Source organism: Astatotilapia calliptera, chromosome 6, assembly GCF_900246225.1.
Source record: "Astatotilapia calliptera chromosome 6, fAstCal1.2, whole genome shotgun sequence".
Taxonomy (NCBI): domain Eukaryota; kingdom Metazoa; phylum Chordata; class Actinopteri; order Cichliformes; family Cichlidae; genus Astatotilapia; species Astatotilapia calliptera.
In genome coordinates, this window is record NC_039307.1 from 32,417,163 (window position 1) to 32,430,194 (window position 13,032).

Here is a 13,032-nt window from a genome sequence, read left to right on the forward strand (position 1 = left end):
GGCCTCTAGTGTTGTACGCCACATCCCCATTGAGTTCCTGATGAAGGCTCTTAGGGTCCCATTGATCTTGTACAATTCTAGGCATTCCAGTATCCAGCTGTGGGGCATTGAGTCATAGGCCTTCTTGTAATCAATCCAGGCAGTGCACAGGTTGGTCAGTCTGGTCTTGCAGTCTCGGCTGATTGTTCTGTCTACCAGTAGCTGGTGTTTTGCACCTCTGGTATTCTTGCCAATTCCTTTCTGTGTCCCGCTCATGTATTGACCCATGTGCCTGTTCATCTTAGCCGATATGATGCCTGACAGGAGCTTCCATGTGGTGCTGAGGCAGGTTATTGGTCGGTAGTTGGAGGGGACCGGTCCCTTCTTGGGGTCCTTGGGGATCAGGACCGTCCGGCCTTCAGTTAGCCATTCCGGGTGTCTCTCGTTAACTAGCAGCTGGTTCATTTGTGCTGCCAGACGCTCGTGGAGTGCAGTCAGCTTCTTCAGCCAGTAGGCGTGAACCATGTCGGGCCCTGGTGCTGTCCAACTCTTCATACTGGAGACCCTTTCTTGGATATCTGCCACTGTGATGGTTACTGGACCCTGTTCAGGGAGGTCGCTGTGGTCTGCCCTCAGATCCACTAGCCACTGAGCATTGCCGTTATGGGTTGCATCCTTCTCCCATATGCTCTTCCAGTATTGCTCCGTCTCCAGCCTTGGTGGTGCTGTTCTCTTATTGTTCCCTTGCCACTGAGAGTACACCTTTGCTGGTTCTGTGGAGAACAGCTGGTTTATTCTCCTGCCTTCTATCTCTCTGGTGTACCTCCTCAAGCGGCTGGCCAAGGCTGTGAGTCTTTGCTTGGCAGTTTCCAAGGCCTCAGGTATGGACAGCTTGCTGTATTTCTTAGGCACCTTATTTGTCGCACCTTTCTGCAACTCTGTTAGTTGGCTAACCTCTCTCCGTGCTACTTTGATCTTGCCCTCTAGCCTCCTTCTCCATGGAGGGTACTGCCCCTTGTGGCTGTTCAACTTGTAGCCAAGCATCTCACTGATCACTGCTGCCGTATTGTAGATCAGCTTGTTAGTGTCGGTAATCGTGGTTGTAGGTATTCATGCAGCACAACCAAAACAGTAACATTGTAACAGAGCACGATTAAAATATCATACAATATAATCACACACACACACACACACACACACACACACACACACACACACACACACACACACACACACACACACACACACACACACACACACACACACACACACCGCTGATTGGCTGAAGTAGGGTTCAATAAAACTTGTTGTAACATTGTAACAGAGCACGATTAAAATATCATACAATATAATCACACACACACACACACACACACACACACACACACACACACACACACACACACACACACACACACACACACACACACACACACACACCGCTGATTGGCTGAAGTAGGGTTCAATAAAACTTGTTGGTTGTTGGTTTGTGCACCGCTCACCTCCACATTAAATAAACTGCTGCTCATGTGTGTTTGTAGGTTCTCAGTCATCCAGGTCATGGTTGTCTAAGGAGCCTGGAAAGAAAGCGACCTTACTTCTTTAAGGTTCTGGATGATGTTTAACCAAGAAACGTCTTCACTTCATGAGCTTCCTTTGCTCATGTTATACCTCCGCACAGTTTAATTTAATGACCATGCAGTGCAGTGCTCTCAAACACACAGCAGAGGGCGCTATGCACATTCCCTGACGTTACAAGTGGAGGAGGAAACAAACAGCAGCATTGAAAGAGAAAACTGAGGAGTTCAAAACAAGTTAATTTAGTCTCTTATTGTAATAATAAACAATATTTAAACATCACTTTGCTGCTTCACGTTAAAAGAGCTCTGTGTGCTTTTACTGCTCAGTAGGAAAATATTGATGCAATTTAAAAGACGTTGTTTTAATTAGCATTTAATGATATCTACTTTGAAATGTTTTCACTACTTCACAGGAAATTTGAATGTGCTGCCTAATATGGAAAATGAATCATGATGAAATCCTGAAATCTATTCTCATATTAATTTTCTTTTAATGTTCTACAGGTCTTAAAATAAAAACCTCCAGTGACAATAAGCAATATAAATATTTTTTAAAAAAACTATATGTTATAGAGCTTTGATGAGGTGAAACACATTCTCAGTTTATTGGTTATGAGAATAGTTATGACAGTGTTTACGCGAGAAGCATTAGAGTGAAATAGTTTTGTGTAACAGCGACATCTGGTTTGAGTAATAGTGTCCATGAGCTTTGTGAATATTAAAAGATTAGTTTTCACTTTGGTTTTAGAAGTATAAAAATGCAGGACTGAAGATAAGATGGAAACAATGTATTATGAGATATAAAATACATATGTTCATATGTATTATGATTTTATTTTATTTATGTTCTGTTTTGGGGGGTGATTAGAGTTCGGACAAAACAATGGACAGTTTCAAAAAATGCATTTTATCAGCAAAACTTATTTTGATAGTTACTGTATTTATTTTAATGCCCTGTATAGTGAAGTGATTAAAAGAAAAGTTTATCTGCCACCAATGAGCAAACAGCCTCCACGTAAACATTTTCAGCCTTTGGACAGTTTCAAGAAATGTATTTTATCAACAAAACTTATTTTGATGGTTACTGTATTTATTTTAATGCCCTCAGTGCACGGAGGCCAACAGCCTCCACGTGAACATTTTCAGCCTCAACAATCAGCTCTGATTCATGAAGTTTATCATGTTCATGCCCTGCAGCTGATTGGTGGCATGTCTGATCAGAAAGCCTTTCTGCATCTTCACAGTGTGAGTCTGAGAGTTTCTGAACAACAGGATGAGCTGCTACACATCTGACACCACATTCAAACACACAAGCTGCAAATCTGACACAATATTTTAGACCAAAGAAAAAGGTTCACAATTTGCAGTTAACATGAAGATGTTCTAGAGTAGAAACAACACACAGCACACAAGTTTCATGTAGAGATGATTGTTTATTCTGGATGTTATTTTCATTCAGTTATTTTCCATTACTTTTTGGATAAATTGTCTGGTTTATCCATTTCATGTAAGGACAAACATTCACAGTAACAGCTGGTACAGTACAGACACATTCACCACTGCCACTGATTACACCATAAATCATGTTGTTGTAAATCACTCCACCACCAGAATCACCCTGAGAGAGAAAAATATAATTTGTGTTTAAGTTTCTTCCAAAAGATCTAAAACATACACAGATGATATACAGTAATGTTAGCAGTCAACTTACCTTACGTGTATCTACATTAGGTTCTTTCAGACACAGCCTGTTGTTATACGGCACATCTGAAAAACATGGAGAGTTTCTGGTAGGCTCACAGTCAACAACATGCATGTTTGCACACTGGAGATTAAATGGCTCATCATCAACTAGAGAAAAAAGCCAAAGAACAAAAGTCATTCATAACCTTTCAAAAACTAAAATCTTGAGGAGATTGATGTTTTGTCTTTTTTCTGGATGTTTCCAAATGATTTTTAAACAAGGAACCTGGCATACAGTATATCTACTATAAAATATAAAATCTTTGTTTATATTACAGTAGTCAAATAAAACGTGAATGTAACTGTAAAACAGACACAGAAACCAAAGTAAAGTCTAGCATAAACTGTGAAATAATTCATCAAAAAACTTTCTTACGTGTGTGGCCTGTCGCATTTACCCTATACCCACCAAGTCCTGCAACCTGAACGACGTCTCCTCTAGAAACAGACCAATAAATAATAATCAATTACTTTCAGGTCCATCCATGTGTTTTAAACATCAAATAAATTAATAAATCTCAAAATTTCAACTTTATTCTCAAAATGATCTATACTATGTTTTTTTTTCTGGTCACCAAGTCGCTTCCACACAGCTTTACTAAGAAGCTTATAAATATGTTTGATTCACAAGGAAAATTCTGACACTTTCTGCTGCATTAACAACTCACTGTCATTTACCTGCTACTGCCTCATGGCTTGGCTCCATTTGTATGGGCTCAAACTGTGGTCATAAATACTTTGTACTTGTAAAGCAAATAAGATAAGATAAGATAAGATAACCTTTATTAGTCCCACACGTGGGAAATTTGTAGTTGTGAACTGAGTTTTGTAACCTTATGAACCAAAATCTCTGAAAATTTTATGTTTGTGCATCTATAGATGAGATTTTTTGTGTGTGTAAAAAAGATTTACACAAGATACAATTTTTTTAGTCAAGGTCTGCTTATAACACAAGAATGAACAAATTGAGAGCGGTTTTTTTACAGTCTTGGGATTTGGTCATCTTGATGAGCAAACAGTTCTCAAGCAATGCAGAATCCATGAATTAGGCGCAATCCTCTCAGCCATAGACTGTCAGCATTAGTCAGACAGGGCAAATTAGTATGATCACAAAAATGGGTTGACGTCAGCAGAAACCCAGCAAACATCTACTCAAAATGTAAAAATACACTCAAAATAAAAGTTGAAGAGATGTTGCAGATCTTGCTACGATGTTGCTTTGAATTATGTCTTTATGTCTAATCTGTTAAGTTGTGTTAAGCATATTAGATGGTGTTTAAAAAACAAAACAAAGATACATGTGGTTACAGAGGCTCTTAACCTTCCTGCGATTTTATTTTAAGTGTTCGAGATGTTGCCTTCCCATCAACTCAAAGCAGGCTGGCCATTCTGATATCTGGCACTGACGAAGCATTTTCATCCAGAAAACTGCGACTCACTGGATATTTTACTTTTTCATGCCACTTTCTGTATACCCTAGAGATGGTTGTGTGTGTGTGTGTGTGCTATAAATAATATAAAAATATATAACAGCAAAATACAACGCTGGTGTTGCAAATCAAAGAAAAGTTGCAGAAACATTATGATTTGATCATCACTGTGCTATCGGTGCTGCTGTTTTAAATCTAACATGACAGCCACACATTGGAGATCTGAAACTTTAAACGGCGTACATTTAAAACAGGTCACTCACTGTTTTCAATGCCCATAGCTTAATAAAGAAGGCCAGGAAGTCACTTTATTTTGGCTCCAGATCAAATTGAAATTTGTAGATTGAACAGCTGATAAATAGTTTACAAATGTTACTGATACATTTTCTAATCTGTGTTGTATTAGCTGTATTTCCAGCAGTGTGAAGCAGAGCAGATTCAACCTAACCTGTTTGCTCCTAAACTGATGGTGTTAGTAATGTATGTCTTAACAAGTTGCTTATATAAAACTTATTAGTTCAGCAGACAATCTATGTCATGTTTAAAGCATACTATAAATTAAATAACTAATGAAAATTTGATGCTTCCTGCTCATTTTACACAAAAACTCTGAACATAATCTCAACAGGAGCATATTTCCATGGTGATCTTACCAGGTAACAAGAGAGCCACCTGAAACACTGAAAACTTAGAAATTAGGCTCAGCGTGCATCACTAACAGATTAACCTTGCTTCACTGTCCACCACTCTGAAGCCAGTCGCCCAGAAGAGGGAGACTAAATTCTGAAAAGGCTGCCGACCCAGTACTTCATAATAATATGCTAAAAATACAGAAATGTTATTGAAGCTGTGTGATTGGGTTAAAAACAGTATGTGGAATTCTGACTACTGCAATACAAAGTTAAAGAATTACCAATATGAAATTGTGACATTTAATTAAAAAAACAAATAAAAAAAAACAGTCATCTGGCACAGGTAATCATTGGGTAGAAAAAAATCAAAACATTAACATAAGAACCTGAAACATCTTATATCAGCATCTCAAGAATGAATACACAGTAATTTCATGAAAACTCACTTTTTAGGAGGGTTGTTACAGTCAGGTAAGGCTACAGGCTGAATCCCAGTCAGTGGCTCAGAAAGTTCCAGTAGCATGATGTCATGCTTTCTATTAAAGATATTTATCTTCCATATGTTTGTCTTAACGACACTGAAGACAGTCAAAGATGCTTTGTTTATAGGGCTTTTTCTTTGCCACTTCCTGGACCTGTCCTGGACCTGGATGAACTCCAACAATCACACTCAGAGTCCTGCACAAGAGAAATCGTGACTGTACTATTAAAATATGAGAATGATGAATGTTGTTATTATCTTATTGTTGCTATGAAAAATTATTGGTAATTATTTTTGCTTCAGTATTTTAAGACACATTGCAGGACAATTTGTTAATGACTTTTCTTTATGTAAAAACTGTAGATTTCTCACCATCCACTCTCCTGGCAGTGAGCTGCAGTCAAAACCCACCGTGGATGGATCAGTGAGCCGCCACAGTAGCCCGCTATTCCATCCTTTTGTGAAATAACTTTCACGTGATAGTGACGCTCATTTTGACAGTCGTGACCACCATAGATTCTCTTGCGCAAATCCACCACGGTGCTTACTGTGACACCTGAAATACAGTACAGTACAATAAATTGTTGTTTTTTTTACTTTACTTAAGTACAATTTTGAGGTACTTTACCTAAGTAGTTCTTTTTTTCTGACTACTTTTTACTTTTACTCCCTACTCTTCAGATTCAAGCTAAGTATAATTAGAATGAAAAAAAGTTAGGCTAAAGTTTGTATTCCCATCAACTGATGTTATGTTATTACATACAGTTCATTTAGCTTTGCACATAGAAAGAGATACTTTTTACATGAGTACATTTCAGAGCCGGTACCTTTCTACTTTTACTTGAGTAAAGAGTTGAATCAGTACTTCAACTTATACTGCAGTATTTTTTTAAAAGTAGTATTTGTATTTCTATTTAAGTACAGAATGTCTGTACTTTTGCCAACTCTGGTTAAAAGTGAATTCTGGGTTTCAAAAAAGAAAAGAGAGACAGGTGGAAATTAAACTCGTAGCAAAGTCCAAATAAAATAAAGTTTGACTTTCCCAGTATTAGTTAGCTCACTTCTTTCTACTTCTAGCAGAAAATATTTTGTTCTTTTTGTAGCCACCGTGTAATCGATGCTGGCGTCCGGTTTGTACATATAAATACTAAATCACTTACCCTGACCTGCTGCCAGGATAAAGACATTAAACCTCTGGCTCAGGCTTAGCTGCCTCAGTCCAATCTACTCATACCTACACTCCAGACACTGAGCCACTGATATCTGAAGAAGCAGCATTTTGCACACTGTGACTGTTGCAGGTGGGGAGAGCTTTCATTTAAAACAGATTAAAACCCATTTGAGTTCCACTAGGTCTAAAGACAGAGATGTATTTCACATTGCTAGACAATGTTTGAAAATTGATATTAAAGGGATTACTTAAGTGATATTTGCCAAGCAGTAAAACATTCTTTTGCACCACCATATAGATGAGAATTTGAATTTAGATTTAAATTTGAAAAGTTCACACATATTTCTTTATATTCGTATTTGGTGTGAGGTACGTAAAAAAACAAACAACCAAACAAAACCAAAAGAAAAATCCCCACAAAACCCCACAAAAAATAAACACAAAACAAAACATCTAATAAAGTTATCATTAAAAACATTTAAATGTAAAAAAAGGCTTTCACATCTCTTACATTTCATATCAGTCATTATCAATAAATCTACTCATCTAAGCAGAGTAATGATCCATGTCTGTGCAGTGTTATACTTGGATTGGCATGGTTTGCAATACTACGGTGGTGAGGCACAACGTGCTATTTCTTTCACACAGCTCAGAGTCCCTGATAGCAGCACTGGGACCAGACAACGAGCTTTTAAAAGAAAAGCTGTAAAAAGTCTCCTGAATGAAAAAAAATCTCTAATAATTAAAAAAAAAAAAAAAAAACTCACAGAAACCTGGAACCATAACAGCAAAACTTGGTTAACGCAGATATCTGATTACCCGAGGAACAGTTTTTTAAAAACAAACACACACACATACGAAATAAGTGCTATTGTTGACTCACCAACCCACAAAAGGAGAAGGAGGAACTTCAGATGAGCCATTGCTGTCATTCAGCTTGCAGTGAATGCTGTGCTGGGACCTTTTTAAACCTCTTCTCACTGTACTGGTGGTCATGGAGTCACCAATCACAGAGAAGAACTTTATCAACAACACTCCATTGGCTGGAACGTTCTTCATGCAAATATTGAATATGTCTTGTTTTTTAAAAAAATTAATGTGTTGCTCCTCGTTAATTACCTTGCTTTTCTTCCCGGAAAAAAGAAGGTAATTAACCTGGAGTTTTTATACAGCCAGACTGGGAAACTAAGCTCATGGTTTCATTCCACCTGCCAGACTGCTTTGGACATCGTGGCTCCATTAAAAACCAGGCACCCTAAAACTAAATCTGAGCCACGACACGACCCGAGCTGTCACACGTGAGTGCTGTCGAGCTGGGCGTATCTGACATTATTCTGTCAAACTGCCACAAGCTGCGTGTTTTATTTAAAACCACTAATCCTGTTCTTTGTGCACCACATACTGACTGTATGGAGCCCTCGTCTGAAGCCTGTGAAAATTTTTTACACTTTTGTAGTGAGAAGGTCTCCTCCACCAGGGCCCAAATCTGTCCTTGTGCTCATGACCCCTGCTCTGCTGTCTTTGACAGGTTTGAGCCACTCTGTCCTCTTTAAAGGAGACTGTTGGTCGTTCTAAGCCTGCAGGGTCTCCAAATGATGCTGTCCCTCCTCGAGTCTTAAAAGCGGTGTTACCTACAGTTGGACCTTTGGTTCTCGAGCTGGTAAACCACAGTTTGATGTCAGGTGTAGTCCCTGGAAAAATTTAAACATGCTGTAGTCAAACCCCTGATTAAAAAACCTGCTCTTGATCCAATGACTCTAGCAAATTACAGGCCCATCTCCAAACCTTTTCTTTCCAAAATTCTTAAAAAGATAGTTTACAGCCAATGAATGACCTTCCAGGGAAAGCAAAATGTTTTAGAGGTTTTTCAATCTTGTTTTAAACCCTTTCATAGCACTGAATAAGCTTTAATGACATATTTTTAGCTACTGACGCTGGGAACTATGTTGTTCTTGTGCTTTTAGATTTGACAACTACGTTTGATACACTGGATCATGCCATTTTACTCTGTTGTTTGGAGCACTGGGTGGGCATTAGGAACTGCGCTGGAGTGGTTCATGTCCTACTTGGTGGGGCAAACTTTTTGTGTCAGTCTCTGTGACCATGTGTCATCCTCCGCTGCTCTCTTGTGTGGTGTACCACAGGGCTCAGTTCTAGGCACCCTCCTCTTTTCTTTATATCTGCTCCCCCCTTGGTTCTATTCTGAGAAGTCACGGCCCAAACGAGAGGTCACCCAGCAGCCACAGAGCAGAGGCCAGAGGGGGTTGCAGTGATGTGCCTGCAGGCTCTGCCGGCAGCCGGCTGTGCCAGAGAGGACCAAGCCTCAGGCCCAGAGGCCAGAGGCCTGAGGGCAACCCACACCCCGGAAGGGGCCCAGCCGGGCCACAGGCGCCAGACCCCACCAATCGGCCACCAAGAGTGAGGCGGTACATATATGAGCACCCAGCCCCAGACACCAAGAGCCACCAACACACCAATGTCTGAGGGCATCAGTCACCGGCAGGGAGTGTGGTGAGGGGAGATAAGTCTCTATACCTCGGAGAGCCTGAGATGTTCCCAGACGGGTGGAGTCTAAGACCCAACCTGACATATAGACACAGATGAACAGGCGCACGCAGACACAAACGTGCCTTTCCACCCCCATATACACAAACAAATACTCGGTGCTCACCTGACGTGGAGACAGACACAAATGTACACACATTCACACTCCACAAACATACTCTATATCCCAGGTCCCGGTACCCTGCCCCCAGAGGGGCAAACCGTACCTAGACCCAGGAGATGTAACCCTTCTCTCTGGGGTGGAGGCAAGCAGACCGGCTCGTTGCAGTAGAAGGGAATTTTGCGAGCCCTGTATAGGGTGAATCTCAGTGTCTGAAATGTCACTCAGCAGTGAGCTGCTGACTAGGAGATAATCCAGGCGAGAGTAGGAGTGATGGACATGTGAAAAGAAAGTATATTCCTTACTGTTGGGGTGAAGGGAACGCCATGCATCGAAAAGACCAAGGTTGCTTATATACTGTTTGATTATATTTGTGGATTGCCAATTGCACTGAGTTCCTGCTGTATTGAGCCTATCGATTTCTTCATTTAACCCCAGTTTGAGGTCGCCCCCAAGAACAAGTGTGCAATCTAGGTGTTCAGAAAGTGCACTAAAAAATCTGTGGAAGAATGAGGGGTCATCAACCTTTGGACCATATAAACTTACAATACATAGCTTTTGATTAAGTATAGATAGTTTATGGATTAGGAATCTGCCCTCTGGATCTATAACTGTGTCGAATGTTGTGAAATTAATATTTTTCTGTATTAAAATTGCTACTCCTCTTTGTCTAGAATGATAACAGGCTGAAAACACATTAGGAAACTCAGGTGTTTTAAGTTCATTCAAACCTGTGACAGGCCAGTGAGTCTCTTATAATAAAACAACGTCTGCCTGTAGGTTTTTCAGTTGGTTAAATATTTTTAACCTTTTTTCTTGGAAACATTCAAATTAAGGCATTAAGGGTGACGGTGATGTTATACTGAAGTAGCAAACTGATATTACATAGTTAAGCAAAAGTTCATTATAAAAAACAAGTCCAGTTCTTGCCTGATTTCAACTGAATTCTGCATCAAAACAGGGTAAAACGAGTGTTTGCAGCAAATGTGAGCACAAAGCCTCACTTTGTACAAGCCTGCTATTACAGTTTTCCTCTATGCAGACGACTTTCCTGTTTCCTTCTCCTTGTCCTCGACTTCCACCCAATTGTAATTCAATCTAATTGTTTTTCTCCCTCCTCTTCCTCATTTTGTTGGAGCTGTGAAATGAATTAATGTGAATCTGAATTAATTTGTGCAAACAAGAAAAATCTACAGCTTTTCGGTCAGAGGTGGTCTTGTGATTTAAGCTGGGTAGATTTATGTGTTGATGCTACCTGCTTCTGCCCTACGACTGGCTGCTGAGTGATATTTACACCCTGGCTGGATTACAAACTTTAACCACGTGCCCAGCGTTGACACGACTTGTTAGTATAATGACCTCTTCTTGGCTTAATGTATGATGGTGGATAAATGTAATGTACAAAGAAAATTTACTATATTACAAAAGAACATCTATCTTGGTAACATCAAATGACCGGAGTATAATTTGTCAACTAGTCTGAAAATAAGTTATACAGGAACAGTCAAAGACACGCTTTCTCATGTGTCACATTTCTATTCATTCAAAACACCATGAAGACATCATCATTTTTCTGAGAGTAGGTCGTGGAAGCACCGGTCGATGAAATCTTGGAGAGCGTCTAAACTCTCCTCATTGTCCTCCAGGGTGTTGGAGATAGTTGGACAAATGTGGTTAGTTAAATGACAATTGATTAGTGTATTTGGATTACTTGAAGTTTTAAAGCATTTTTTAAATTCTATGCTACCATTTACTTTTTTCCGCCAAATCTCCGGCGTCTGACGTCACCTACCGCATAATTCGCTTACCTTCTCCCGTCACTTCCGTCACTTACCTGTCACTCGCCTTCTCTTCCGTCACTCGCCTTCTTTTTAAAATATTAAGAGTACTTAATTTTTGCTAGAATTAGGTTGGGATTAGGGAGATTTATATGCCACCTGTGCGTACAACACATTGAATATAAAATGTTATCTGCTTGGGATCAAGAACAGGATCCAGCAGCACATTTCTCCCAAAAAATAAAAACAATACAAAAAAACCCAAAACAAAACAAAAAAACCCCTCACAGCAGCAGCTCAGGATCACTTCCTCAACAGTCTCTATGTGTGTGGGATTCATTCACAATTTCTTTTTATAACTTTACTCACTGAAAACACTTTAATGGAGCCACACGTGTGTGAGGTCAAGGCAACAGAACAAGACAGGACACTGTTTTCAATAGTGTCTACAACAGTGTACAAAATAGCATGTTTCCCCTCCTCTTCCCCCTGTTTTCATTCTAGCTCATCTCTGTCCTGACATCATCCCTCCTCCAACAGACTGATCAGAAACTGTCTGACTGAAACTTATCCATCCATCCATCCATCCAACCAGCCAACCAGCCAAATAAATAAACTGGGTGGTTAGGAGCTGTCCCTGTATAGATGGATAAGCAGCATCGCACACAGTTCAACTTCATACATACTTAAATGATTGTATTCCCTTTTGCCTTTCTCTGTCTGATGCTTTGGTATAAATAAAGTTGCTATCACCATGTTTTGGGGTGTTTGTATGTCATGATGTTAATTTACATAATCATTTAAATGATTTAATTAACATTACATTACAAATTTTTATTTCTTACACACACTCTTGTCAAAAAAGCCATATTATACTCACAGTAACTCCATTCATAAAAATGATAAAAGAGCAAAACAAATTTACCATGAAAACAGGTTATAAATAAAGTAGATGTAAGATATCAAATAGGTCAATTTAATTACAATAGTTTATAAATTACTGCAACTAAAAACAAACAAATCAATCAGCCAACCAAGTGTGTTCATATTATTGTACAAACACCGCGTGTTACCCATGATCACTGCTGGAACATCTCCAGCTCCTAAACTCTGTTTCCTTCATAGCTCCTCTGGGATCACAGGCCTCGCTCCAGGCAGTAGATCTGTCAGAGTGAAAGTGTAAAGTATGGAAGGTGCAAGTAAATTACAGTATTACATTATAAACTACTTTTCCCATAAATATTATTCCCATAAATATTAAATAAATACATTATAGATAAATACATAAATAATATGTATTTTATTTTTAAATGCACATTCATTTATGTGTTAATGTTTCACAGCAAGACTGTGACTGAAGGGGACTCCAATAAAAAATGAAACAAATAAATAAATAAAAACTCTAGAAAGAATCAGCTGTGCTGCACATTAGCTGCAAGGCAGAGTCTGCTGTTGTTATCAGACACAAATATAAATGTGCCAAATTCTAAATGTTGCACACAGGAAATATTTCTAAACCCACAGGACATTAGGAAAGAAAATGGGGCACTCAACATGTTGGCTGGACTAAATA

General features: G+C 39.2%; 1 protein-coding gene and 1 long non-coding RNA gene across 2 annotated transcripts; both read right to left on the minus strand.

Moving 5' to 3' along the window:
• Window positions 1–2,714: 2,714 nt before the first annotated feature.
• Window positions 2,715–5,942, minus strand: LOC113024539 (snake venom serine protease homolog). Its single transcript, XM_026171722.1, has 5 exons — window positions 5,811–5,942; window positions 3,679–3,740; window positions 3,271–3,326; window positions 3,109–3,177; window positions 2,715–2,810 (listed from the first exon to the last, which is right to left on the minus strand). Exons 1-5 carry the CDS (start codon window positions 5,885–5,887, stop codon window positions 2,715–2,717), a joined length of 360 nt encoding a protein of 119 aa, XP_026027507.1. The 5' UTR covers window positions 5,888–5,942.
• A 25-nt stretch (window positions 5,943–5,967) lies between these two features.
• On the minus strand, window positions 5,968–7,944 carry LOC113024608 (uncharacterized). Its single transcript, XR_003272691.1, has 3 exons — window positions 7,900–7,944; window positions 6,218–6,401; window positions 5,968–6,042 (listed from the first exon to the last, which is right to left on the minus strand). It is a non-coding gene; the product is annotated as an uncharacterized LOC113024608 (long non-coding RNA).
• Between the last annotated feature and the right edge of the window lie 5,088 nt (window positions 7,945–13,032).

Excerpts from the sequence above, each read along its gene's own strand:
- LOC113024539 (XM_026171722.1), bottom strand. The coding sequence starts at position 5,887 with ATGCTACTGGAACTTTCTGAGCCACTGACTGGGATTCAGCCTGTAGCC. Across the intron at positions 3,327-3,678 it reads AAATGCGACAGGCCACACAC|ATGTGCCGTATAACAACAGG; the intron begins GTAAGAAAGTTT and ends CATGTTTTTCAG. Across the intron at positions 2,811-3,108 it reads TCAGTGGCAGTGGTGAATGT|ACTCACACTGTGAAGATGCA; the intron begins GTCTGTACTGTA and ends AGAAACTCTCAG.